This window comes from Echinops telfairi, unplaced genomic scaffold (assembly GCF_000313985.2).
Source record: "Echinops telfairi isolate 266 unplaced genomic scaffold, ASM31398v2 ScPeMD7_7469;HRSCAF=8507_1, whole genome shotgun sequence".
NCBI classification, from domain to species: Eukaryota; Metazoa; Chordata; class Mammalia; order Afrosoricida; family Tenrecidae; genus Echinops; species Echinops telfairi.
Window position 1 is genome coordinate 97132110 of NW_022111373.1, and position 27293 is coordinate 97159402.

At 43.2% G+C, this 27293-nt stretch overlaps 1 protein-coding gene across 1 annotated transcript in view; it reads left to right on the plus strand.

Moving 5' to 3' along the window:
• ANKRD55 (ankyrin repeat domain 55) overlaps positions 1 to 27293 on the plus strand; it is a 148238-nt gene that overhangs the window by 73946 nt on the left and 46999 nt on the right. Inside the window, exons 6-7 of the mRNA XM_004703710.2 lie at positions 9960 to 10088; positions 24629 to 24813. Of these exons, the coding sequence (XP_004703767.1) occupies positions 9960 to 10088; positions 24629 to 24813 (314 nt within the window). The remainder of the gene's footprint in view (positions 1 to 9959; positions 10089 to 24628; positions 24814 to 27293) is intronic.

Below are 27293 nucleotides of genomic sequence, written 5' to 3' on the forward strand. Positions count from 1 at the left end.
TTTCATTTGTAGATTTAAGATAATTTGGTACATGAAAGCCAAGATACATAACCCTTCAGAAAGAGTAACAGGATCAATGGTTCCCTGAGGGTACAGGAAGAGGTGGGGTAAGGAACAAATAGCGAGCTGATAGCATTGATGAGTGTATAACCCCACTTGATGGGCTCAAACAACAGAATCATAAGTGAATGGATATATTATATTGTGTGTGATATGGGAAAAAAAACTACTATAGGAAAAAAATAAATAAGGGTTCCTAGGGCATAGGGTGGGGAGATAAGATGGGGCCGATATCAAGGAGTTCAAGAACAAAGAAAATGTTTTTAAACTGATTGTGGTAGCAATTGTACAATATTGTTTGATGCAATTGAACTATAGAATGTTATGATATCTGTAAGAGCTCCCAATAAGATGATAAATAAAAAACAAAACAAAAAATATATATAAAAGAAAAAACGAACAAAAAAGAAAGCACAGATCTAGGTGTCATTTAGGATGTGTTTTCATTCAATAGTAAATGCATATTTTAATATAAGTAGATACTTTTAGCTCTGTGATGATCCAAACTTCAAGCATGACAGCAGTCCCAAGAAAATAAAGGCAATGTGATTCTTAGAATTAATTCCATGTATCACCTTCCTAAAATATGACTAGGAGCAGAGATTATGCACTGTAAAGATAAAATCAAAAGGAGTAATCCTTGACTCTAGAAACAGTTGGCTTTTCAGTAAGAAAAAAATAAAATAATAAAATAAAAATTTTCAATGTGCCAGAATTTATTCCTGAACATGAATACCTTGGAATGAAGTAGGGTCTCTCCTACTTAAGAGACTTCACCACCGCCTCAGCTTCCAGCTTCGAGCACCGTATGAAGACAAGCTGGAAGCCAACTGTTTCTAGAGCCAAGGATTACTCCCTGATTTTTAGTTAGTTCCAAATATGCTCTGAAGAACTAAGATTTATACCATTTATAAAACTCACTGCCATCAAGTCTATCCTGATACTTAGCGACCCTAAAAGACAGCATAGAACTGCCCGTGGGTTTCTGAGACGGTTACCACTTCCAGGAGTAGAAAACATCATCTTTGTCCTGCGGAGCAGTGGCTCGTGGTTTTGAGGTGCTGACCTTGAGGTTAGCAGCCCACCGGGCTCTTTAAATATTGTAAACTGTGAGGCAGCTGTCCTTTGCCCTTTTTTGTGACATGGACACCTTTAGCATGTTGATGAAATCTATGAACTTCTCAGAATAATATTTGAGATTATATCAATTAAAATACATAAAACTTCAAACAAAAAAGCAATTATATGGAATTACACTTACCGAAATAGTCTTTAAAAACAAATTAAATAGTAATATACATGATTTTCTTTCCTTCTTTAATGAGCGCATTAAATCAGAAGACTTTGTGGTAGAATCAAGAGCTACTGTAGTTTTGAAAGCGTGATATCTATAATAGTATTTTGAGGTATTTGCAATGACTACTGAGATATGCAAGTGTCTGTGATTTATGTTGTTGGCAAAGTCTTCCTTATGATCAGACTGATGTGACTTGTTACCTCGCCTCATAATTGAGGAAAATGCTAACTTTCTATTATAAGACAAGGAAAAGAAGGATGCATTTCATTTCTCTGAGCCAAGTTCACACAGCGTTTAAATTCCATCCATGGAAAGAAAGAACTGTAGTCAAGATAATTTTGAAACGAATCCAATAAAAAACATGTGGAGCAGCAGCAGCATGAGTAGAATAATCATATAACCTCCTAGGGCCATCAACTTTAAATAAGCAAGCAGCCGTTTTCTCCATCCAACAGCTATTATATTAGTAAGTGCCCACTTCCTCTATGTCCTAGGGAGACTTAGCTCCTGCTCCGGCAGAGCTTGTGACTCAGTGGAAAAGGGTGTCCAGGGACTGTCGGGTTACAACAATCCTAGTTGTAACAGCTTAGGCCTGTTCTAAAGACTGCTTTATAATCTTGTTCTTGTCAGAATGTGCTCCAATTCCCCTCTGGTCATCGTTTAGTTTATCTTTTAGCTTGTATCTTCTACTTGTGTCTCATGTAACTTATGAACACCTTCATTCTGAAGAATGTTTATCACATACATGTTTGTTTGTTTGTTTTTCATAATGATGGCAGGGAGAGAGAGAGTCTTCCTTAGTGGCACTAAGTCCCAGAGTCCGAAATCCAACCTTTGATTTTATTAGACGTTAATGCAGATATCATAGCATTCCATAGCTCAATCACATCACGCAGTAATACACAACTGTGCCCACGGTCAGTCTGAAAACATTCTTTTCCTTCTGGACCTCCTTGACATTAGCTCCCTTTTCAACACCCCCTCCCCACACACAACCTGCCCTACACCACCACCATCACTACCACTGTGCCCCGAGAAAGCCTTATTCAACTTGCTGCCCCCATCGGCTCATCAGTCCTGGGTTTCATAGACTGAAAAACAGAAAAATATATAGCAAAAACTCAAGAGGGTCACCCTAATGATGAACCACATCTGAGATAAAGCCCAATATGAACAACAACAAAACAAACAAAAATACGGAAAATGTTGAAAACCAAATCAAGCCTAATGTGCATCAGAGGGGTGGGGGTGGGGGGATCAACTGACAAAAGGTTTTTACAGTTCAGTTTTTGGCCACATGATATACTGTTTATCTAACCAGGTTAGAGAACCCCAAAGCAAAGGCAATGAATTAATTTACCAACTTTTCTGGTTAATGACCATAAAAGGCTTTCTCAAGTAAAAATAAAAGAGACTGAATGACCACATTTCTGATACAGCCCACTCCCACTCTTTTAAAAAATAAAACAAAACAAAACAAAAAACCTTCTAAAACAGTGGTTCTCAACCTGTAGGTCACGACCCTCTCACAGGGGTCGCCTAAGACCATCAGGAAACACATATTTCTGATGGTCTGAGGAACCGAGACACTGCTCCTCTATCCATCTCCAGGCGAGTCTGTCCACATGCACATACGCCCACATACGTGTAGCTGGCATGAAGACTGTTACCCATGCTACACCATGCTTCAAGACAAAATTTCATTTATTTGTCATTAGAAATAAATATCTCACAATATATAATTACATCTTGTTTTGTGATTAATCACTATGCTTTAATTATGTTAAATTTGTAACAATGAAAATACATCCTGCGTATCAGATATTTACATGACGATTCATAACAGTAGCAAAATGACAGTTATGAAGTAGTAACAAAAGTAATGTTATGGTTGAAGTCACCCCAACATGAGGAACTGTATTAAAGAGTCGCAGCATCAGGAAGGTTGAGAACCACTGCTCTAAATGTCTGTCATTCACTGTGATGTTTTGTCTAGCAGAGACCCTCGATAACTTTTGTCCAGGTATCGGATATATGTGGTTGGGGAATCAATAGTATGTGGATCTTTTTAAAAAATGAACGTGATTGAAGCTGGACTTCCATGAACCTCTTATCTAGAATTGCTTTGCTGATTGTCAGCCACCTGCTATGATTCTCTCCCCAAGTTCAGCAAGGATACACCAACCAATGTTTCTTCTAGTACAGACTGGATCCTTCCTGAAAATACAGATTTGAAACATGAAACCTGCTAAGTACTAAATCAGATTTCTGGTTCAGAAAACACAAAAGTTACAGTGGTTTGAGGGAGAGAAAAAAAGTTCTAAGAAGCTCACGGGACTGGTAAACCCTTATCTGAAATTGTGGTCGCACGGGCTCAATGCACAGAATGACTCATCTGTAGAGAGAGCTGCTCCACAGCCACCCCACCGCGCACCCCCGGTACAGATGTAATTCCGTCTGCCAGCGCAAAATGCATCCAAAGTTGACTGAAACCTAGCATCTACCTTCAAAACCTATGGGAGAGCTTATTTCCTGAGCTGAGTGTGAGTTACTCTTCACTCTTTGGTTATTTTTTGGTTATTTTGGTTTGTTTTACAAAAAGTAGATGTCCTGATTACCTGGTGCTGCTAACGCAAAATACCACAAGTGGGTGGCTTTGGAGAACAAAAATGTATGTTCTCACAGTTCTGGAGGTTCAGTGTACAAAGGAAGCTCTCAGAGCGTGTTATTGCCTTCTTTGGTTGGCAGCACCAGACATTCTTTGGTTCCTTTGTTGGTAGACAATCCCTTCATGCTCTCTTTTCCCTTGTAGGAGGTATTTTTGCGCCGAATCTGCCTTAGAAAAACAACTCAGAAATGACTACATTTAGAACTCAGCCCATATGAGTAGAATCTATCAAACAGGAACACATCCATGGTTTGGGGGACTGTTGTTAAGTACCATCGGGTCGGTTCCAACTGATGGCAGCCCTGTGTACAACAGATTGAAACACTGCCCAGTCCTGCACCGTCCTCACCATCGCGCTTAGGTCTGAACCCAGTGTTGCAGCCACTGTGCCAGTCCACCTTGTCATGGGCCTTTCTCTTTTTCACTGCCCCTCTGTGTTACCAGACACGATGCCCTTCTCCAGGGATGGTATCTCCTGACTTGTCCAAAGTACGGGAGACCAAGTCTCAGCATCCCTGCCTCTAACGAGAATTCTGTCTGTACTTCTTCTTCCATGGCAGATTTGTTTGTTCTTTGGCAATCCAAGGTATTTTCAATATTCTTCATCAGCACCGTAATTCAAATGTACCGATTCTTCTTCCGTCTTCCTTATTCTACGTCCAACTTTCACCTGCTTCAGAGACCGTTGAAAAAGGAGACCCATGGCTTGGGTCAGGCATACCGTAGTCTGGGAAAGAAATAATTATATAGAATATCTGGGGGCTAGAGCACAATTTAGTCTAGTCATCTGGGTGAATAGGATGTTTACTGCAAAATGTTGACAATGGTTTTTAGTCCTTAAATGCTTGAAAGGCCCACTCGAGTGGCCTGGGGCAGCTGGTAAGGTCCTCCACAGTTTAGGCACAAGTGGCGGCCTTGCACTTGACAGATTGTTATATGCTATATTCCCCACGAGTCCACGCCATTCTTCATTAATTAGTTCATCCAGTGGACATTTCTGGAGCACTTAGTATGTGCTCAGTGCAGCTGGGCCCCCCTCGACGACTATGCCCCAACCTCGTCCTCTAAGTACATCAGAGCTGAGTAATCTGGTAGAGCTCTCTGTCACTGCTCAGGGGAGATGCTGCTTGCCAAGCCTGAAGAGTGCCCCTTAAATGGTTCCCCAAGTATCAGGTACAACTTCATGCCTCCAGGTGAACAGAACTGAAGGAACGAAAAGATTCAAAATAGAATCTATCATGCAACACCGAAGAGCTGGCGTCTGCTGACTTCAAAAGTTTTGGTTTTCTTATTACTAATGCTGAGAATTTATTTTTATTTCTCATTATTTCAATTTGGGGGGAAAAAACTAGCAACAGGCAATGTCCTTTGACTTGAGCAAAGGTTTACAATCTATTTACATAGTAAAATTCTTTAGGGAAGTAATTCATGCCTTGCTGTGGGGTCACTCAGAAGATAGTCAATTATTTCTAGCAATGCTCCCAACCAAGGGAAAAAATATATATAATTCAATACCTTACAAAAATAAGTATTTGACAACTGTCATTTTTAAGTAGAAATGCAAGGAGCCCTGGTGGTGCAGTGGATAAAGTGCATAAGTGCTAACAGAAAGCTTGGAGGTTCTAATCCACCAACCTCTCCATGAGTCTGGTTCTGTAAAGTTCACGGCCTTAGGGCAGTTCTACCCTGTCCTATAGGGTTGCTATGAGTTGAAATCACCTTGATGACAGTGGGTTTGTTTTTTTTTACCAGCAATACCAACCGAAAGAGATAATCATCTATAATGGTAACCCTTACAATAGTGAGAATCTTCATTCCAGGAAGTGAGAAAACCTTGACACAAAGAAAAGAATTTTCCAGCTTTGGATTTTGTTGTAAAATTGAAAGTCTACTAGTCAATTAATGGGAATATAGCATTTTTCTCTAACGTCACAAAGGCTTGATTTAAATCTCAGCTCTGATACACACACTGCAGTCACCAGCAGTAGACCAGGTAGTTAATAACCCACCCTTGTTTCGGTTTCCTCGCCTGTAAAATAAGCTTAAAAATGCCAGCCCTCTAAGATTGTTGTAAATAGTCAATGAGCTAATATAGCTAAAGCACTTGCACCAAGGAGGTTCACAAAATAAACACGTTACTACATCTACCTATTCTACTGTTTTGTCAAAATACACAAAAATTTGTGTGGGGTTGTATTTTTTTCAGGGCAAGGGGGTATTGTTTTATTTTTATTTTTATTGTTTCTCATTTTGTTTCGGTGCTGTTTAAAGAGACTAACTCTTGAAATCTAGCAATTGTGATTCAAACCAAATTCAACCCACTGCCACTGAGTAGATTCCAATGGAAAAGAGCCACTCCACCATTTCCAAAACTATAACTCTTGACAGAAGCAAAGCCCTTTCTCCTGAGAAGTGGGCAGTAGGGTCAAACCCCCTGCCTTTCAGTTAGCATCCCCATGCTTAACACACAGGTTCATTCACAACCGCATTCAGACTGAACAGCTCACATTCTAAAATGGTATTTCATGCCACTTACCTCACCATTTCAGGACCCCTGGATTAGGCATTGTGCTCACTATAAAGCCCATCAGCCACGCTGTGGGAAAGAGATGAGGCTGGCTGCTCCCATAGCAATTGATAGTCTCAGAAACTCAGGGTTGCACTGACTTGGAATCAACTAGGATGCAGGGGGCTCGGTTTGAGTTACCTTACCTTTTAAGAGAACTACAAAGACAAGATAATTTGGAGCACGCATCATGCATGCTAATAGTTTTCAACCGATGGGCTGCTAACAATGGTCCCCTGAGACAAGTCCATTCTCTGTAAAGGAGTTCATATTCTGCTTTTCTTTCTAGTGTGTGATTTCAAGAAGCAAAGTCGGATTTCACACAAAAATAAAAATAAGCAGTGAGAAGTCACTTATTCAGTTAATGAAATGCACTTATTCAATAAATATTTACTTAGCATCTACGATGTGCCTGGCCCGAGGGTAAGGTTCCCATACTTATTTGGCCCACTGTTCCCTTTTTAGAAAAAAAAAAAAATTACTCAGCACCCCACTGGGAATTACAATCTTTTTTGTACTGTAGCCCCTAAGGCAAGATAAAGTCTAGGTAATTGCTTTTGCAGCCTCCCCGGATTGTTCCAGCACCCTGACCACTACCCCACCCGAGGGTGGTATCTCCTACTTGGGAAACATTGCTCTAGGGATTATTGCTCTAGGAGACCAGCAGATCAGAGCCCTGCTCCCATAAAGCTTAGACTGTGCAATGCGAAACAATGGTAGCTTTTCAGAATACAGTCAAGAACTCTGATGCAAATGGAGCTGAAAAGTGGAATGGGGTCATTCGTGAATAGTGAAAAGAATCTTCTGTCTTCAAGTTCAGATTTCTAATCCCAATGGACCAAACGTAAAAAGCCAAAGAACCTATTGAAACACAGTGAGCTATTCTAAACCCCAAGTAAACACTCACTGCTCTAGGACAAGAACAAGCAGTCGGACCGCATGCTTTGCCTGCCTTCTTTTCTATATCTCCGGAGGTTCGGTGTTACACAGCATTTGCAATCCGGTCATGTGAGCACCTCTTTTCAAGCCTTCCATCTTCATTGCTTTTAGGACTTTGAAACCAGACTTAATTACATGATTTCAAATATGAAATTGATCAAAGGGTATTTAAGATTCAAATCCTGACCTCACTGGACCAAATCCAAATGCCCCATAAACCTCAAACACTAACTTTAGTTTTGTTCTCACTCACAGTCCTGAGAACTTCTCTAGAACTCAACTTCCTCTTCTGTAAGAAGAAGACTTTACTAACAGCTGTAAAAAAAACACCCAAAATGTCAGTGGTCTGACATAATGAAGCTTATTTCTTCTTGTGTCCGGGTCCAGTGCTGATTGGTGGGGTGGCCCTGTCTACCTTACTAATCAAGAACTTAGTTGTTTTTTTTTCCAATAACATGGTTCCAGCATCTTCTAGAGCAGTGGTTCTCAACCTATGGGTCAAGACGCATTTAGGGGTTGAACAACTCTTTCACAGGGGTCACCCGATTCATAACAGTAGCAAAATTACAGTTATGAAGTAGCAACAAAAATAATTTTATGGTTGGGAGGGTCACCACAATATGAGGAATATGTATTTAATACACAATATGTACTAAAGGGTCGTGGCATTAGGAAGGTTGAGAACCACTGCTGTAGAGCCTTGAAGATGCTCCTCTACATTCAGCTGACAAATGAGGGAGGAGAGAAGGCCTACAGGACAGTAAGTAGGGGTCATATTTTATGGGCCAAGCCATCATCGGGCATCCACCCCTTCTGTCCACACACCAGTCATTAGAAGTCATCCGTGTGACCCCCTAAGAGCAAAGAGGCTCAGAATGCAGTCTGACTTCATGCTCTGAAGAGAAGGCAAGAGACTTCTGCAGAGACCAAGCAGGCTTGTCCGCAGTACGTAATCCATACGGTGATCTGGAGAATTGAATGAGATCATGCATGTAGGAACTCATCGAAGTCTCTGCGCCAATAAATATCTGATCTGAGCCTTTGTGACTGCACTCCTGGAGAGGCTGAGCCCATCTCCCGATTCAGCTCATCTTGGATGGAGCAGAGAAGGCCAGTTGGGTGATCCCTGTCTTTATGTTTTCTGCAGGGATAATACAGAGTGCTCACACTCTGTCTCCAACAGACTCCATACCAGTCATCTCAGTCCACCGCCATGCTAGGCAGACTTCATGAAACTGAGAGAGGTGGGCAAGGAGGAGGACCCATCTCTTGGGTCACTTTTCTCATGATAAGCTCATTTTGTTGTTCCATTTTTCTTAGAGTGTGTGGCCTTAAGCCCTGACAGAAGTGAAATGTCACCATATTAACTCATGAAGACCTGTTCTCTAAGCAGCCCAAGGTTTCTTTTAAACAATGAACAACCACTTTGAGCCCTTCAACTCTTCATTACATATAGAATGCCCGCATGAATGCCTTACCCAGATTTGACTTCCCCCATCCCAGGACCAGCCTTCGCTCCCCTCTCTGGCCTCCCCTCACATCGCTGATCCCTTCTCCCACTTCATTCATTTACTCGTTCACAGGCTACCTATCTCCCATTCTAGGCTCTGGCGCTGCGCTAGAAAAGCTCATTCCTACTTCGTGGAGGGAGGTGGGTCTGTGCTGTGACTCCCCACACCGGCGGTGGTGGGAGGTTGCTTCATGGCGTGACTCCCGACACCGATGCCCTTCTTCGTTGTACTTTCCCTGTTTCCATGACCTGAGGCTGACGGTCCCTTTGCTCTGAAGCACTTTGTTCCCCAGGTCTTCTCGCAGAAGCCCTTCCAGAGCAGCTCCCAACCTGTGGTTAGTCTGTATCAGGAATCCTCCATGGCATTTATCAGTCTGCAAAATCGTTGGGCTCATTTGTCTGCCTCATGGGAAAGCTGGGATCTGATTTATTCTTATGCAGTATTGTATTCGCAGCATCTATAAACCATAAATCTGTATGGAATCTTTGTTCTTGCTCAAGGTGTGTTTGAAACATTGACTTTGTGATTAGCTGTTCAATTAACCAACAGAGTGATCTATAAAACCAAAAACCGAAATTCACTGCCATCGAGATGTTGCTGGTTCATAGTGACCCTATAGGACAGGGTAGAACTACCCCTGTGAGTTTCCAAGACTGTAACTCTTTACTGGAGTAGACAACTCCGTCTTTCTCCTGAGCAGAGCTTAGAGGCCTTGCAAAAAAGCAGAAGCTCAATAAATGAATGAATGAACATAATAAGGAGTTCAAACTCCAAACCCAGACTCACTGCCATTGGTTTGATTCCGACTCCTAAGGACCCCATGAGACAGAGTAGAACTGCCCCCGGGGGCTTCCAAGATTGTAACTCAGTATGGGCATAAGAAGCCTCATCTTTCTCTCTCTGATTGTGGTTTTGTAGGGAATGACGCCACTCCACTGGGCAGCTTTCCACAATCAGCCTCAACATACCCAGATGCTGCTGAAGAAGGGGGCAGACCCCACCCTTGTGGATAAAGACTTTAAAACAGCTCTCCATTGGGCAGTCCAGGTAAGAAACTGGCTAGCTTAAAGGACAGAGAGCAGTATTGACAAATCTGAGCTGAGGAAGGCAGGAACAAGGACATAATCTAAGTACAAGGCTCCAGCCTTGATTTGGAAAGTATCTGTATGATAGAACAAGAAGATTCCCTCACCCTCTTTCTTATCCAGAAGAGTAGCAGCAAGCCTGTTACTTTGGAAGACTTGCTGAGAAGAAATCCTGTCAAAGTAGAGAGGGGTGCAGTTCTAGAGCTTCAGGGGAAGCCTGCCTGCATGGCTACCACATACATGCACACATACACACCTCTTCCCTCTTGTTCTTTTGTTCTCCACCTTATAATGCTTGTTATTGGCTCCCAGTACCCCAGGGAAACCTTCTAAGAATCATTGGGAACGTTCCCTCCAAGTCTTCGGGCTTCCAAATTCTCCAATGTAGGCTCACTGCCACTGATCTTGAACTTTGTACTACAAAAAGTGAAAATAGTGCCTTGGTATTTCACAACCTGATACAGCAGGGAGTCCATAACTTGCCCATACAACTGAACAAACCATAAGAGACCCATGAAACCGATAGGCCCAGGAGACTCACATTGAGAAGACATTTAAAGAATGATAGTCGCTACCCTGTGTCGAAGAACTTTCTATCTGTTTCGAGCAGGAATGATTACTAAGAATCGCCTTCAACCTTCTTCAGTGGAGAGCAGGGGTGTGTTCCTGGCCACAGGCCTGCTGGCCCAGGCGGCCTTTGGGTGGCCTCAGCATAGACATGACCACTGTTTATTTCATCAGCCCTTTCTCATCAGCTGCCAAGCTCCTGGGGTGAGGGTGGGGGGTGGGGGGAGAAGTTTCTGTCCTGGCTGCTTGTGGTTTCACTCAAGTGTGTTCACATGCCAAGCACAGCAGACGCGGGCACCTGGCACTTTCAGGATTGATGCATATTTCTGATGTGAGGACAAACAGAAGTGATTTGAAAACTGCTGGTTTTGTCCCTCCAGCTTTGGCTTCAGCTACTCTACCCAGGCCGCCCTGTGCCAAGGTACTTTGTGCCATCTCCGCTTGCCTGGAACACTCTCCTACACGCTGTCGGTAGCTAATCTCCTCCCCCACCTCCTCCCTCCCAGGCCTCTACCTCATTGCCACTCTCTGCCCAGGCCCAGGCCCCTGGTGCTACCTCAAGGGTCACTACTGTAGTAGTAGCACCCCCAGTGTAACCTAGCTGGACTCCCAAGAAGTGCCCCATGGCTCTTGCTTCCCAGCTGAGGTGAGGGTGGAATCAGAATCGTCTTCTCTGTATATTCACCCTCATCACCTCGCTCTTGGAGGGGCCCATGAGTGTATTCGAGAAGTCTTCCTGGGCAATTCTTACTGACATGCCATCTCTGGTCCCCATGCCTCCACCCCACTTCTAATGCAGAGCTACTGCCTAGAGCAGTGGTTCTCAACCTGTGGGTCGCAACCCCTTTGGGGGTAGAATGATCCTTTCACAGGAGTCACCCGATTCATAACGGTAGCAAAATAACAGCGATGAAGTAGCAATGAAAATAATTTTGTGGTTGGGGATCCCCACAACATGAGGAACTAGATTAAAGGGCTATGGCATTAGGAAGGTTGAGAACCACTGGCCTAGAGAGTTCCAAGTGTGGCCTTGTCACAGAATCACCGGCAGTGCTTGTACAGCAGCAGGTCCCCAGGCCCCGTTCCAGACCACTTGTGTTGGGCTGTCCAGGGGCATGAGCCCCATTCTTATCTGTCAAGAAGTAGTTTGGCAAAGTCATAAAAATAATATCCAGCACTCAGAAGCTGTGAGTTTGCAATGACAGCTCAGGGCTCGATCTGCCTGGCTTTACTACCAGTATAGCCTTGAGGTCAGAAGGCGTAAGAAAGCGCTATGTAATAGACAGTGTAATAGGCACATGGCCATTTTTATGACGGTTCCGGATTTCCCCCATGAAGACTATCAGGCCTGTGTCTTCATTGTCTTTCTCTTTACGAAGGGGGATAGCTTTTAGCTGGTTGCAGTGATTCTCAACCCTGTCTGCACTAGCATCATAGTGGAACTTGACGACTGATGCCCAAGCCCGCGCACCCTTAGATTCTGGTCTATTTGGTCTGGGTGGGGCCCACACATTAGTGTGTTGTTTTTAAGATCCCTATAACCCCAGGAGATTGTCATGTACAGCCAGGATTGACAACTACTATGATAAATTAATTCACATGAACCCACCCCCCATGGAGTCAATTCTCACTCATCGTCACCCAGTAGGACAAAGTAGAGTTGTTCCCTAAGGTTTCCAAGGCTGTAAATCTTTGCAGAAACAGACAGCCTCATATTTCTCCTTCAGGGCTGCCTGTTGGATCAAACTGCTGACCTTGTGGTTAGCAACCTCACACGTAACCCAGTATGCTACAATAATGGGTTCTGATACCTTATCCACAAGGAGTGCTGGTGGGCACAGAGGCTAAGCACTAGGGTCTTAACCGGAAGATTCCCAGGCTCCAAAATCCTATGGGGACGTTCTACTCTGCCCATGAAGGCAGCGATGAGTCAGAATCTACTCAATAGCAGTGGCTAAGCGAGAGGACCCTGGTGGCACAGCGATTAAGCACGCGGTTGAGAATCAAAAGCCAGTGGCCTGAAGCCACTAGCCACTCCATGTGAGAGCGAGAAGGCGGTCTGCTTCTGGGCACTTTGGGAGCCATTCTAACCTGTCCAGTAGGGTTTCTAAGAGTCAAAATCTACCCACGAACAAGGGGTAATGCAGATGTCTGCATGCGGACCCTGATTTGGTGCGAATATGATGCTGCACTCATTTACTGACTCATGGCTGGATTATCCCCCGTGTGGCACTGGGGGTGCAAAGAGCAATGGGACAGGTCCTTTCTCGATGTTGTGGAAAGAAGTCCCATCTTTCTCTAGTTACTTGATTCGATGAAGACGGATGATAGAACAGGACTCTGGTGGAGTACTGCATTCTCCCTTCCTCGGAGTTAAGTGATACAATCTAATCATAGTGTGTTCTGCCCTTTACATTATAGAGAAGGCCAAGGGTAATTCCAAATGTCAACTGAAGCCATGACTATAGTTGTCTTCTTGACTCTTCTTGATCATTAGTAACACAGGGCCAGATTTCTGCTCCCTTTAAAGCTTCTTCACACAATTGATTTATCTGTCATTATCATTTACTCCTTTCACTGAACATGCTCACTTTTCTCTTGAATCATGTTGTGAGACCACATTTAAATCTGCAGTATTTTGAAAGAATAAAGCTTCTATGTATGGTCTAGATACCAAAGCTCTAAAGATTTAAAATATTGGGCCTTTAAAATAAACTAAATTTGAGTTCCACTCCCATTACTCAGGACCCTTGATCCTTGGAATGTTAGGCTTGTCTATAGAAACAAATCCAGTGACCCTCATATGCATACTAAAGAGCTTTACATCAAGAAGTAATTATATATCACGTAGGTATCCCAGGCCAGGCCCACTCACGCCCCTAAGTCCAATGCTGGTCCATAAGTCCCTCTTCTGACTCATGTAGCTACACACCAGTGAGGCAGAAAAGTGACGCAGGGAGCAAAGAGACCAAAGGCCAGTGGGGACAGAGTGGCTTGGATCCAAGGTTGATGGAAACATGACAGGGTGGCAAAAGCTCTTGGGGTCAGATGGTCCACAGGCAGGCACAGAGACCCAGCAGACAGAAAGACAAAGTGGCAAAGAGAGAGCAGTTCCTAAGGTCCCTCACTCTCATACAAAAGGCCACACCTCAAGGAGGTGTCATCAGACTCCCACTTGATTGACAGGTCTGACTCCACCGTTAGCCATGAGTGTCTAGTTGACATCAAATCATCCACTACCACAGCTGGTGACCCTCTCAAATCCACCCCTATCCTTTATCACCCCATTCCGTCACTGCTCGGATATACCTGGGGCAACAGCATGGAGCAGAGCTGCTGTTCCAACCCAGTACCCCTACTTGACAATCCAGTTGGGCAGGTTCTTGAATGTGTGTATGACTCCAGTCAGTCAGGAGTCTACAAAGGTCTATCTGTGTGTGTGTGTGTCTATGCCCACCCCCCTTCATGCCCCTTCTGCAATACTGCACAAGTTGTTTATTGGTTTCTTTCACTTCAACTACCAGCTAGAGAACCCTGGTGGCACAATGATTAAGCACTCAGTGGCTAATCGAAAGCCAGTGCTTTAACCCACTAGCTACTCCAGGTGAGAGAGAACCTTATGGGGCAATTCTAATCTGACAAGCAGAGCTTCTCAAATCAATCGCTCCAACTATGACCCCTCAGACACTTGACCTACATTTACAGCTCTGCTAGGACCTCCCCACAACAATATCTACAGATACTCAAAACCCAGTGTGTTCAAACAGAGTCCCTGGCCTGCCCTTCCCATCCGATTCCTCAGCTCCCTTAACATCCAGTTAGCTGCCAAGACCTTTCCATTTTCCCTCATTTTAACTCTCACCTTTATCTGTTATCTTCCTTCATAGCTTCAAGGTCCTACCAGGAAACAGATGGCCCTCTTCAATTGGGGAGCAATTCAAAAAGGGGTCATTTTCACAGGAGTGGCCAGAATTTAAGGACAATTCAGGGCTACCAATAGCAGCTTGCTCTTAATACATGAGGAACTAAAAGGGCCTGGGGTGGTTATAGGGTGAGAGTGCCAAATAACTATCATCTTTGGTAGAAAAAAAATGCCATTACTCAATTGTAGCCTGGCAGTGAGCAAACAGAGGATAAGATTCCACTCTTTCTTTCCATATCCATTCTTCTTTCAGTATCCCCCATTGGCCAACCCTAACTAGAAGACAATGAGCAAAGGATTTCATTTAAGGCAATCCATAGGATGCTGTGGGAAAAGGTGGAGCATAAACCTGAAAGGGCAACTAGAAAAAAAAATTAGTACACCCACTATCACTTGCTCCACCACGGGTCTGTCAGTTTCTCATGTTGTGGTGGCTTGTGTGTTGCTGTGATGCTGGAAGCTACATCACTGGTATTTCAAATACAAACAGGGCTCCAAAGTGAACAGGATTTAGCAGGACAGAGTGCAACCCAAAACCCATCTGTACACAGTGGGACATCTCCTCTCAGAAGAGTCACAAGGAAGGGATAAGTTAACCAGGGCACAGTATGGCATCCATGAAATACACAATATTCCTCTGGTTCCTTGAGGCTTCCTCACCCCCTACTATCATGAACCCCAGTCCTGCCTTCCACTTTGGGCTAGACTGGAGCCAGTGCACTAGTACAGATAAGAGCTCATGACACACAAAATCCAAGTCAGATAAACCCCTCAGGAGCACAAATGGGAGTTGCTACCCCAAGAGGGTAGAGGGAAGGTGGGGCCAGGAGAGGAGGAAGGGGGAACTGACAGCAATGATCAACACATAGCCATGCACTCCCCAGGGGGGAACAACAGAAACCATGGGGGAAGGGAGACAGTGGTTGGTGTAAGATGTGAAAATACTAATAATTTATAATTTATCAAGGGGTCACGAGGTGGGAAGGGGGAAGGGAGGGGGAAAAAGGAGCTGATACCAAAGACTCAAAAAGAAAGTAAATGTTTTTAAAATAATGATGGCAACATCTGTACAAATGTGCTTGATAAAATCGATGTATGGATTGTTCTAAGAGCTGTTAGAGCCCCCAATAAAATGATCTGAAAAAAAGAAAGAAATGGACTGCAAGGAATTAGCCACTAAAAGCTTTTTGCTCCCTGCCGTGAGTCAATGGTGACTCATAGCAACCCCATGTGGGTTTTCAAGACTGTCAGTGTTTATGGGAGTAGAAAGCCTAGTCTTTCTCCCTTGGAGCTGCTGGTGGTTTTGAACTGTGGACCACTTGGATTGCCAACCAATGTATAACCACAACACCACCAAGGCTCCTCCAACAGCTGTTTCTTCTCATTTTGAGTCGTGCCCCATCAGCAAATGAGGGCTCCAAAAGCTTTAACTTCCATAGGCTTTACGCCATGCATGCCATTTTACTTGGCTGTACTTTGAGAAGGCAACTCCTCTGCAGTCCTATTTTGATTACCCTCCAGCCAGAGGGACACATATTCTGGCACTATCTCTAACAATGTTCAGCTTCTATTCATGAGGTATTCAGTGTCTGACAATGTTTTGATGCTATCCACGATAGCCTTATGGTGATGTCAGATGGATCTTGACTGACAACAAGTAATACCAGAAAGATGTTTACTTGTATTTTTTACTCTTTCAAGTCATTCAACTGTATGAATCATATCAAACTTTGGTTAGCCTTCAGACAAATGGGAATTCCAGAACACCTCATCACATTCTTGCAGAACTTGTACATGGATCAAGAAGCAACTGTGACAAAGGATTACTGCATTGTTTAAAATCAGGAAAGGTGTGAGTCAGGGTTGTATGTGCTCACTATACTGTGGGCTGAACAACAACAACAACAAACCCAGAAAAGCTATATTATATAAAGAAGAATTCAGCATGAGGATAGAGGAAGGCTTGTAAACAACCTCTAATGTGTAGATGACACAACTAACAGGTAAAATCATGAAAAGATTAAAGTTGAAAAGGATATAGTCTTATTTGTATCTACAATCAATGCTCATAGAACATCAGTCAAGAGAGCAAATGATACATTGCATTGGGTAAATATGCTGCACAGTCCCCTTTAATGTGTTGAAAAGCCAGGACGCTACCTTGAGGACTAAGGTACACCTGACCCTAGCCATGGTATTTCAATCACCTCATATGCATGTGAAAGTTGACCCTAGACTAAGGGAGACTGAAGAGGAATTGATGCGTTTGAATGATGGTGTTGGTGAAGAATATTGAAAGTACTGTTGACTGCCAAAGAAGCAAATCTATCTTGGAGGAAGTATAACCAGGATGCTCCTAAAAGGCAAGAATGGCGAGACTTTGTCTCACATACTTATCAAGAGAGACCAGTCCCTGGAGAAGGACATCTTACTTGGTAGAGTAGAGAGGCAGTGAAAAAGAGGAAGGCTCTCAATAAGATTGATTGACACAGTGGCCACAACCATGGGCTTAAGCATAGGAATGATTTGAGAGGGACCTAGGACTGGGTAGTGTTTCCTTCTGTGTGCTTAGTGCCACTATGAGGTGGAACAGACTTGATGGCATCTAACAACAACTTCCTCAGATCAGTTGTGGTTGCTGCTATTCTTACTCTGAATTCTTCCCTACTGCAACCTGTCTTCGTATCACAGCATATCATTCATGCCGCCTCTGTGAAAAATCACAAAGAACTCTATAAATGCAGCAGCTATGACATGAAAACAATTATGATCATTGAAGTCCTTGGCTCAGAAATTCCCAATAAGTTCTGCTTTTGGTAAAAGGCAAAAGTCCTCGTGGCAGTTATGTAATCTTCTGTCAACTTGCAAAAGGGTGGGGTCAAGCCTGTCAATCAGGCCATAGCGAATGAAGCCTCTGTGTGGGCATGGCCTTCTCTTGAAGATTCTTGGGATTTCAGTATTCTTCCCTGGAGGTGAGAGACACTCTCTGCATGGTCTTCCTGCTGACAAGACACATGGAGCTATGCTAGTGCCCGGGAACTGGAGGAGCCACATGGAGACCCCTGCCAATGCTGAAATGCTTCCACTGCCACTGGACCCACAAGACCTTCCACCCACTGACCTGTGATCTTCCTGTATCTGGCATCATTGTATGTGTTGTATGAGTCTGAAGAGGAAATTGTAGATGGTATCTGACATATGGGCTAATATCAGACTTATAGACTTGATCTGGACCAGGCTGGGATGTTTTCTTAATGTACAATTGCTCTTTGATATGAAGTACTCTTACACATATATGAGTGTCTATGAATTTGTTTCTCTAGTCAACCCAGATTAACACAGTTCTTAAGCCTTATTGTTGTGAATAATCTTACCCTAGCAAATCTTTGCTCCAATCAAAATGGAACATCAACAATTACACCAACACATCCTGTCTCCCCTTTGGTCATAATCTGCCTTTTGAAAAGTTTCTTTCTTCTTACACACTGCGTATCATCTGAAAAGTTTCTTTCTTCTTACACACTGCGTATCATCTCTTCTATCTATGGAACTTCCACTTATTTTCAGTTACTCCTCAAACCCCAACCAAATGTCACCTTCTCTGTTGATCTCCCTTTGTTTCTTCGGTGTTGGCCTTGGAACACTTTCTCACTATAGAACTTGTGTTACAATGAGTGGAGCATCGTCCCTTCTACACTTTGCACTCAAGGACAGTGCATGGGTACATAACTCTTAACATCCAATTGTATCTCAAAACTCAGAACAAAGCTTTGTGAATCTTAAGACCTTTAATTTCAACTCAGTAAGCTTACCTGACCTGTGGTGTAGTGAGTCTGTGTAGGTCTGCTAACCACAACTCCACCAGCCACTCCACGGAAGAAAGATGAGGCATTCTGCTCTTGTAAAGACTTACAGTTTTGGAAACTCTTTTGCTGTCTTGAGTTCATTATGACTCTTAGTAACCCTGTAGGACAGGGTATTGCTGCAGAACTGCCTCCTGTGAGTTCCAGAGACTGTGACTCTTTACAGGAGGAGAAAGCCCCATCTTTCTCCCATGGAAGGAGTGGTGGTTTCGAACTACTGATCTCGGGGTTAGCAGCCCAACACATAACCACTATGCCACCAGGGCTCCATTTCAGGTTGGAAGGCACTCAAAACACAACTGTAAAAGAGCTATCTACCTCCCCCAAAGTACAATCTGCCTTAATCCCATGGATGAAGTAAAACTTTCAAGACTTAATTTGGTGATGCAGTGACTCAAGGGCTCCAAAGGTGTGTGTGTGTGTGTATGTATGTGTGTGTGTGTGTAAAACCAAAAGAGAACAGACACACTCTCCCAGAGAGGCACAATAAAAAACAAAAGACACGAGACCAGGTGGCTCGGCGGTATCACAAAAAAGCACGGCGGATGACGAATAAGACGACTCCTGTGCAAATGTATTTTCTGTTTCGGGCTGGTGGCATTGTTGGTTATGAGTTGGGCTGTTAACCACAAGGTCAGTAATTCAAACTCATTATCCTTGGGAGAAAGATAAGATGTTCTGTTCCCAGAAAGATTTACAGCCTCAGAAACCCGCAGGGGCAGTTCTATTCTATCCCTTGGGATCGCTATGTGCCTGAATTAACTTGTTAGCAACACACGAGAGTTGAGTTTACCCAGAACTTCCAGGAGCAGAATATCTTTAATATCAGAGAGCTTTCTAATGGGAGAAATTCTAGACACTATGACAGGTCAGGAAAAGGAGCAAGTATCTAATGGCCCTCAAATCTCACCACTAGCTCCTTCCTCTAATCACGAGGGGGAAAGTGTTTATTTGGAATCTTCCTCAACAGTGTTGTTCTTTCAGCACATTTTCAAGGGAAGTTAAGAAAATAAATTAAACTAATATACAACTCTAATACCTAGATTCCTTTAGTATGTGGTTAAGAATATTACAGATCCACATGCACCCCGGGAGCTCTTGAATACGGGCATAATCTTTAAGTCCCCAATGCCTGAGGCTGATATGCCTTAACAGTGAATCCTTCTTCCTTTGGTGACTAAGATCTATGGGCAACATGTCAAACTGTGTAAAACTTCTGTAAATATATTTTAACTCTAAATGTAATCCAAATGCTGAAGGATATGGATAAGTGCCATATACCAATGAATTCCATCCAGGAGATTAATGAGTCTCCACGGTAGAAGGGACCACATAAGTCATTCATTCTAACCTTTCAGCTCACAAGGAAGAAATTAGTTCTCAGAGAACCTGTCATTTCCCAGTACACTCAGTGCCGACACAAGAACCCAGGCCACACGACACCTAATGCATTGCTTGATAAGAAGATTGCAAAGCACCATAATCTTAGCGCAAACAAAGAGAAAGTTTATGAAATCAATTCCCATTAGCCTGGAGGAAAGCCTATGATCTATTTAGGAAGCTGGACCCCTGAAAGATAACCTATGTTGAAGTGCTATTTCTTGGTGTCTGTGAGCCTTAGTATCCTTAGTCTCACAGGTCTGGAGCCTATTTGGGGTTGACAGTCTGAACTGCCAAGAAGTTAGTACTGTTACTAAGAGACCACAGATGCAGGGACCTTGTCTTACAAACTGGTGCTCTCTAGAGTTCACTCAAATCCTTGTGAGAGTGCGCCATGACAACTCTCCTAGGAGAAGCTGTTGAAGTTCCTGGGGGTTTAACTAACTCCATGGGCAAAACACAACTCCCTATTTCTAGTGTAGCAAGTCTCAACAGCAGTGTTAGCTTTAGTTCCTCCAATATGCACATACAGGACCCAATAGATAGACAATTATTTTGTCAGAGACACAACCATGTAACGGTTACGTGCCAAGGTTATACAGACAGACTGTCCATCCTGGCTCTGCCATTTAACTCTGACCTTGGGCGAGCTTCCTAATTCCTCTGGCCCCCTATTTTCGCCTCTATAAAATGGAAATAATTACAGAAACTTATCTCATGGGATTGTTTTCTTCTTTCGTTAAAATAATTTTATTGGGGGCTCTTTCAGCTCTTATAACATTCCACACATCAATTGTGTCAATCATATTTGTACATGTGTTGCCATCGTCATTTCCAAAACATTTTCTACTTGAGCCCTTGGTGTAAGATCCTCTTTCTTCCCCTCCCTTCCTTATCCTCCCACCCCCTGAGTCCTTGATCAACTATAAATTGTTGTAATTATTTCGTATCTTACACTCACTGCTACCTCCCTTCACCCACATTTCTGTTATCCATCCCCAAAGTGGGGGGGGGGCTATATCTCCAACTTTGTGATGGGTTTCCCCTCTCTCCCCTTTCCCCCTCCTAAACTGTCCCCCTACCATCATGATATCACTACTGTTGCTGAGGGGTTTATCTGTCCTGAATTCCATGTGTCAAGAGCTCTTATCTGAACCAATGTGTGTTCTCCGGTCTAGCCAGATGTGTAAGGTAGAACTGGATCATTGTACTGGGGGGAAGTAAGCATTCATGAACTAGAGGAATGATGTGTGTTTCATTGGTGCTATACTGCACCTTGGTTGAATCATCACTTCCTTGTACCCCTTCTGTGGGACGATATCCAATTGTCTACAGAAGGGCTTTGGGTTTCCACTCCAAACCCCTGCATTTGCATCAATATAGTTGTTTGTTTAGGATCTTTTGATACCAGATCCCATCAACACCTCATGATCATACAGGCTGGTGTGCTTCTTCCATGTGGGCTTATTTGCTTCCCTGCTAGATGGCTGCTTGTTTAACTTCAAGCCTTTAAGAGCACAGATGCTATTATCTTTTGGTAGCCGGGTACCATCCTCTCTCTTCACCACATTGGCTTAAGCACCCATTTTGTCTTCAGTGATCATGTTGGGAAGGTAAGTATCAAAGAGTGCCCGGTTTTTAAAACAATGTGTTCTTGTGTTAAGGGAGACTTTAAGTAGAGGCCCAAAATCCTTCTATCTCAATACTTAACATATAAATATATGTATATTGGCCTCTATCCCTTTCATTATAAATTAGTATATTTACATACATACATGCCTTTAGCTATACCTCCTATTTCTTTCCTCTATTTTCTTTCACCTTCCTCCCATCCCACTATCATGCTCAACCCCCATTCGGCTTTCAGTAATTCCTTTAGAATACATTGTACTTATCAAACACCACCAAACATTACAGTACATCAACAAATAGATATCAGAAACTCAAGCCAGATTCAGAAAAGTAAGTAGAACAAGGGATACTAATGGTGATATAAGATGGATCTGGCTATAAGCATATAATACCGTTAAGATATTTATTTATTTTATTGATTATGTAAAAACATTGGACAATGTGGATCATAACCAACTATAGATAGCATTGGAAAGAAGGAGAATTTCAGAACATTTAATTATGCCTATTCAGAATCCATACATGTATCAAGAGGCAGTCATTCAAACAGAACAAGGGAATACTACATGGTCTAAAATCAGGAAACATATATGTCAGAGTTATATTCTTTCACCTTACTTAGTCTGCATGGTGGGCAAATAATCTGAAAAGATGATCTATATGAAGCAGATCATGGCATTAGACTTAGAAGAAGGCTTATTCTTAGCCTGCAACATGCATATGACATGACCTTTATTACTGAAAGTGAGGACTGGAAGCGCTTGCTGATGAAGATCAGAGATTGCAGCCCTCAATATGGATTACAACTCAACACAAAGAAAATCACAATTAGACCAACAGGTAACATCATGATAAATGGAAAACACATTAAAGTTGTCAAGGATTTTTCTTGCTTGTCTCCATAATCAATGTTCATGGAAATATCAGTAAAGAGCAGCAGTTAAGAGACAAAACAACGTATTGCACTGGGTAAACCCAACACACAGGAGTGTTGAATATCAAAGATGTCACTTTGGGGATAAGGTACTCTTGACCTGGATTATGGTATTTTCAGTCACTTCACATGTATGTGGAAATTGTACTTTAAATAAGAAGGACTGAAGCATTTGAATTGTGGTGGCGGTGAAAATGTTGAAAATACTTTGGGTTTCCAGAAGAATGAACAAATCTATCTTAGAAGAAGTAGAGCTAGAATGCTCCTTATAAGTAAGGGTGGTACTTCAGGACCAGTGGTGAGAGTGCCAATACCGGGAGGGTCGAGAGAGGGTGGAAGAGAGAAAAAGGGAGAACCGATTACAGGGATCTACATATAACCTCTTCGCTGGGGGACAGACAAAAGAAAAGTAAGTGAAGGGAGACACCGGCCAGTGTAAGATATGACAAAATAATAATTTATAAATTATGAAGGGTTCCTGAGGGAGGGGGACACAGGGAAGGAGGGCGAAAAATGAGGAGCTGATGTCAGGGGCTTACATGGCGAGCAAATGTTTTGAGAATGATGATGGCAACAAATGTACAAATGTGCTTGACATGATAGATGGATATACAGATTGTGATAAGAGCTGTACGAGCCCCCAATAAAATGATTTTTAAAAAGAAAAGAAGTAAGGGTGGCCAGACTTTTCCACTCATGTGCTTTGGACATGTTATCAGGAGAGACCAGTCCTTGGAAAAGAACATCAGCTTTGATACAATAGAAAGGAATTAGCAGGGGAAAGAGGACCCTCGACTAGATAGATTGACACAGTGGCTGCAACATGGGCCACCACTGTAAGCACTGTTGTGAGGAAAGCACAGGACGGGGCAGTGTTTCCTTCTGGTGCACATAGGGTCAGTTTTCGTGAGTCGGAACTGTCTCACCTATACTTAACAACAATGACAACGAAACAAGGCTGTAAGGCAATACAGAATGCGCAAGGGGCTTGGAATGTGGGCTCACACTGTCCTGCCTCCTTGGGGCAGAGTCTTGACTTGCTCCCCTCTGCCCCTGGCAAAGAGCTGGACAGAGATACTCAGAAAGTCAAGATGGGCCATGAGCCAAGTCACAAGGTGGGGCTTTGGGCACCTTAGAGGGTCTCCATTAGTCTGGTGAATAGCCTCATTGCCAAGGAAACAGCGCAGTAAGTAGAAAACAAGCTTCACCATGGCAGGTCAAGAGCGACACCAGAGAAAAAGGGAATCCCTATAATCTCTCTTCCTGTGTTTTGAGTAGGGGCTCCATATTTCCAGTTGGTCTAGGGCTCCACTCATTATGCAACTAGCCCTGGTTGTAGAATTTTAAACCGACTCCGTGCTCTTCCTGGGGTTTGAAGTAGGAAGTTCAGAGTGCCCTTCAGTTCTTGGTCTTCAAGGGCAAGTTGCTGTCCTCTGACACAGTGAGCAGACATGAATCGGTTCATTATGGACAAAGTGACAAGCTGAGTAATGGTATATCCTGGTAGTTTTCCTGACTAGGTGGTGGAAACAGGAATAGCAGCGGGGATAATTAAGCACTTGACTGCTAACAAAAGGGGTCACGGTTCAAACCCACCAGCAGCTCCTCTGGAGGAGAGCTGCTCTAAAAATGACAGCCTGGGAAACTATGGGGGCAATTATTGTCTGTTTCTCATAGGTCACTATGAGGAGCCCTGGTAGCATAGTGGGTTACACATTGGACTGTGATCTGCTAAGGACTGAAGTTGGAAACCACCAGCCACCCCTTGGGAGAAACATGAGGATTTCTGGACCCATAAAGAGTTCCAGTCTCCGAACTCACCGGGGCAGTTCTACCCTGACTTTCAGAGTCAGCAGCAACGTATTGGTAGTGAGTTTGAAGAGGGTTTTTGAGAGTCACTATGAGTCACAATCAATTTGATGGCATATAGCCATAAAATAAAAATTATGATAATGCTAACCCTGTGTTAGTCAATTATACATACACTCACTTAATCCTGAATTCTGTTAATTATGGAAGGTAATTTTGCTCTTATGGGAAAGGAAAATTTCAACAGTCACTTCAGAAATTGGAAATTTGTTGATGGTGTAAATAGTATGGCTTTTTCTTTTCTTTTCCTTTTCTTCCTGTTTCTTTGCTTTCCACACACAGGCAGAGAAGAGCACTGGGTGGTTCCTAATAGGCTCTCTTTGATTATTTTCCAGAGCGGAAATAGAATGCTGTGTTCCATCATCCTGAGCCAGCACCAAGGCCCTTCCATCATCAACTGTGATGATGAGAGCGGGAAGACGTGTGTGCACATCGCTGCAGCGGCAGGCTTTGTCGACATCATTCACGACCTGGCGAGAGTCCCTGAGTGTAACCTACAGGCCCTGGATGTGGACGACAGGTACCCAAGCCAGCTGAGAAACTGATGGACACTACCAGTCACTTCCAAATGTTAATCTTAAAGATGTTTAGGGAGTGATCCCCAAGAGCCATAGCTTCAGTGCCAGTAATACTTATGGATGTGTTTATGACAACTAAAACTGCTTTGTTTTTATCGGGGCAGGGATAAAATGATGGTGGTGCCGGGGAACTTTGACACTACAGGAACTGTCACATTTGTGACTTCTTTTCTTTTTTTTGCTAAGCATTCTGAACACTCTCAGAGGTTTCTGTAGAACAGCTTCCTGAGATAGGAACATTTGTTCTTTGCAGTGGGTTATTCTTACTGCCTAAGTCCTGGATCGTGACATAAAGTCAACAAGTTCTTCTCGTTCAGAGGAAGGCTTTTGTATTTGGAACCATTGGTCGTGTAGAACTAGAAGGGCCTGGGTGAATTTTCATTCCTCAATCATTAAAAATTCATTGACACAAAAAGGGAGTTGGGTTTGAAATGGTGAAAGACATACCACCGAGTTAGTTAGTGAGTAACTTGATGAAGACCGGTGCCCTTGCTTCCCCACGCAGAGCTGTCACCTGCAATATCCTGCTTATCTCGCCTGTACTTTGGTTAAGCATTGATTCCGTGTTAAGATAAGAACAAAATAACAAATAAGACTATTGACGATAGGGATGAGGCTTATTCACACTCTGTACCCTAAGTTCAAATTCCACATACTGCTCAGCATAATTTTGGAGTTTCCAGGACTGCGATGAGTCAGAATCTACCCATCTGTAAGAATTAAGGGGTTTGTTTGTTTGTTTGGGTGGGTGGTGCAAACTGTTACTATGCTGGGATGTTCATCCAAGGAAGAAAAAAAAAGATGGTGGGAGTACACCCACAGGCACCTCCGAAGAAAAGGCTGACCATCTCCTTCTGCAAAAATAAGTCACTTAAAACCGTTTGGAGAAAAAGGAGAAGAACCGTTATAGAGTACTCTTTAACACACATTCAGTCCCCATGAGTTAGTCAACTTGACAGCAATTGGTTTTTAATCATGATTTCAGAGGCCCCAAGAAAATATCTCCTACTTTATGAAGACTGGGTGTTGTTTGTTGATTTAGCATGACACTTTTATGTAATTCTCAAAAGTGGGAGATGGCTAGTACAGAGTTATTTAAATTGACATTAAAGTATAAAGCATTCAGAATTGACCTCTTCCTAGTTCTTCTCTGAGAAAACACTAAATGGCTCACATGATACTAGTGTAGCCGAGGGGCCCGAGGCCCAAGATCCTGAGCCCATGCCTACTTCTGCTGAGGCTTGGGAATCAGCTTGAGGTGCCAGGATCTGAGCCTGGCTCAGGGTTGTGGATGAGCCAAAGTCAAGGACTGGTAAAGGGTGGTCCCCTGTCACCAAGCTGGGTCGTCTGATCAAAGAAATAAAGGTAAAGTCCTTAAAGGAAAACTGTCTGTGCTCCTTTCGATCAAGAATTCTGAAATTAGTGACTACTCCCTCGGGATGTCTCTCAAGGCCAGTGCTTTTGAGAATCATCCCTGTGCAGAAACAGATGCACGCTGGCTAGGGACCAAGTTCAAGACCTTTGTTGCCACCAGGGATTACCAAAACCACATCTGCCTGGGTACCAAGCACTCCAGGGAGGCAGCCACTGCCATCCTCAGGACCATCCTCTTGGCCAAACTGTTCCTTGTCTCCACACAAGCAGTGAACAAGATCCACTGGCTCCAACAGCTTCCGTGCAATGTGACTAACAGCTGTGGCTCTGTGCTGATGGGCTTCCTCTCAGCACCTAGGGTCACTGGCATCCTCTTCTCCCTCTTTCCCCAAGAAGCTGCTGATGCTGGCCTATGTTCACAACAGCTCATATGCAAGTTCAAGTTGAAGAAAATTAAAACAAATCTATGAGCACCAAAACACAAACTTGCATATATCCCAGCTGAACTTAGAGTCCATCTCGAGAATAGATATGATTAATTGGACACTAAAAACTGGAAACATGATTTGTAGGGTGACATCAAGAACATCATACATTACCATGAGGGTAGGGGGAAGCTGGGGGGACGGCAAAGGGGGAGAAAGGGGAAACCAATCGCAATGATCAATGTACAACACGCCCCGGGTGGGGGACAACAAACAACAGAAACCCAGGTGAAGGGAGATGAATGGTTTAAAATATGAAAATAAAATAATTTATAAATGATCAAGGGTTCATGATGAGGGAGGGAGGGGACTAAAGAGGAGCTAATACCAAGGGTTCAAGTGGAAAGAAAATGCTTTGGAAATGATGATGGCAACATATGTACAAATTGCTTGATACAATTAATGTATGGATTGTTAAAAGAGCTGTAAGAGCCCCCAGGAAAATTATTTATTAATTTTTAAAATCAATTTATTGGGGCTCATACAATTCATCACAATACATAGATCAATTGTGTAAAGCACATCTATACATTTGTGCCCTCATTATTCCCAAAATTCGCTTG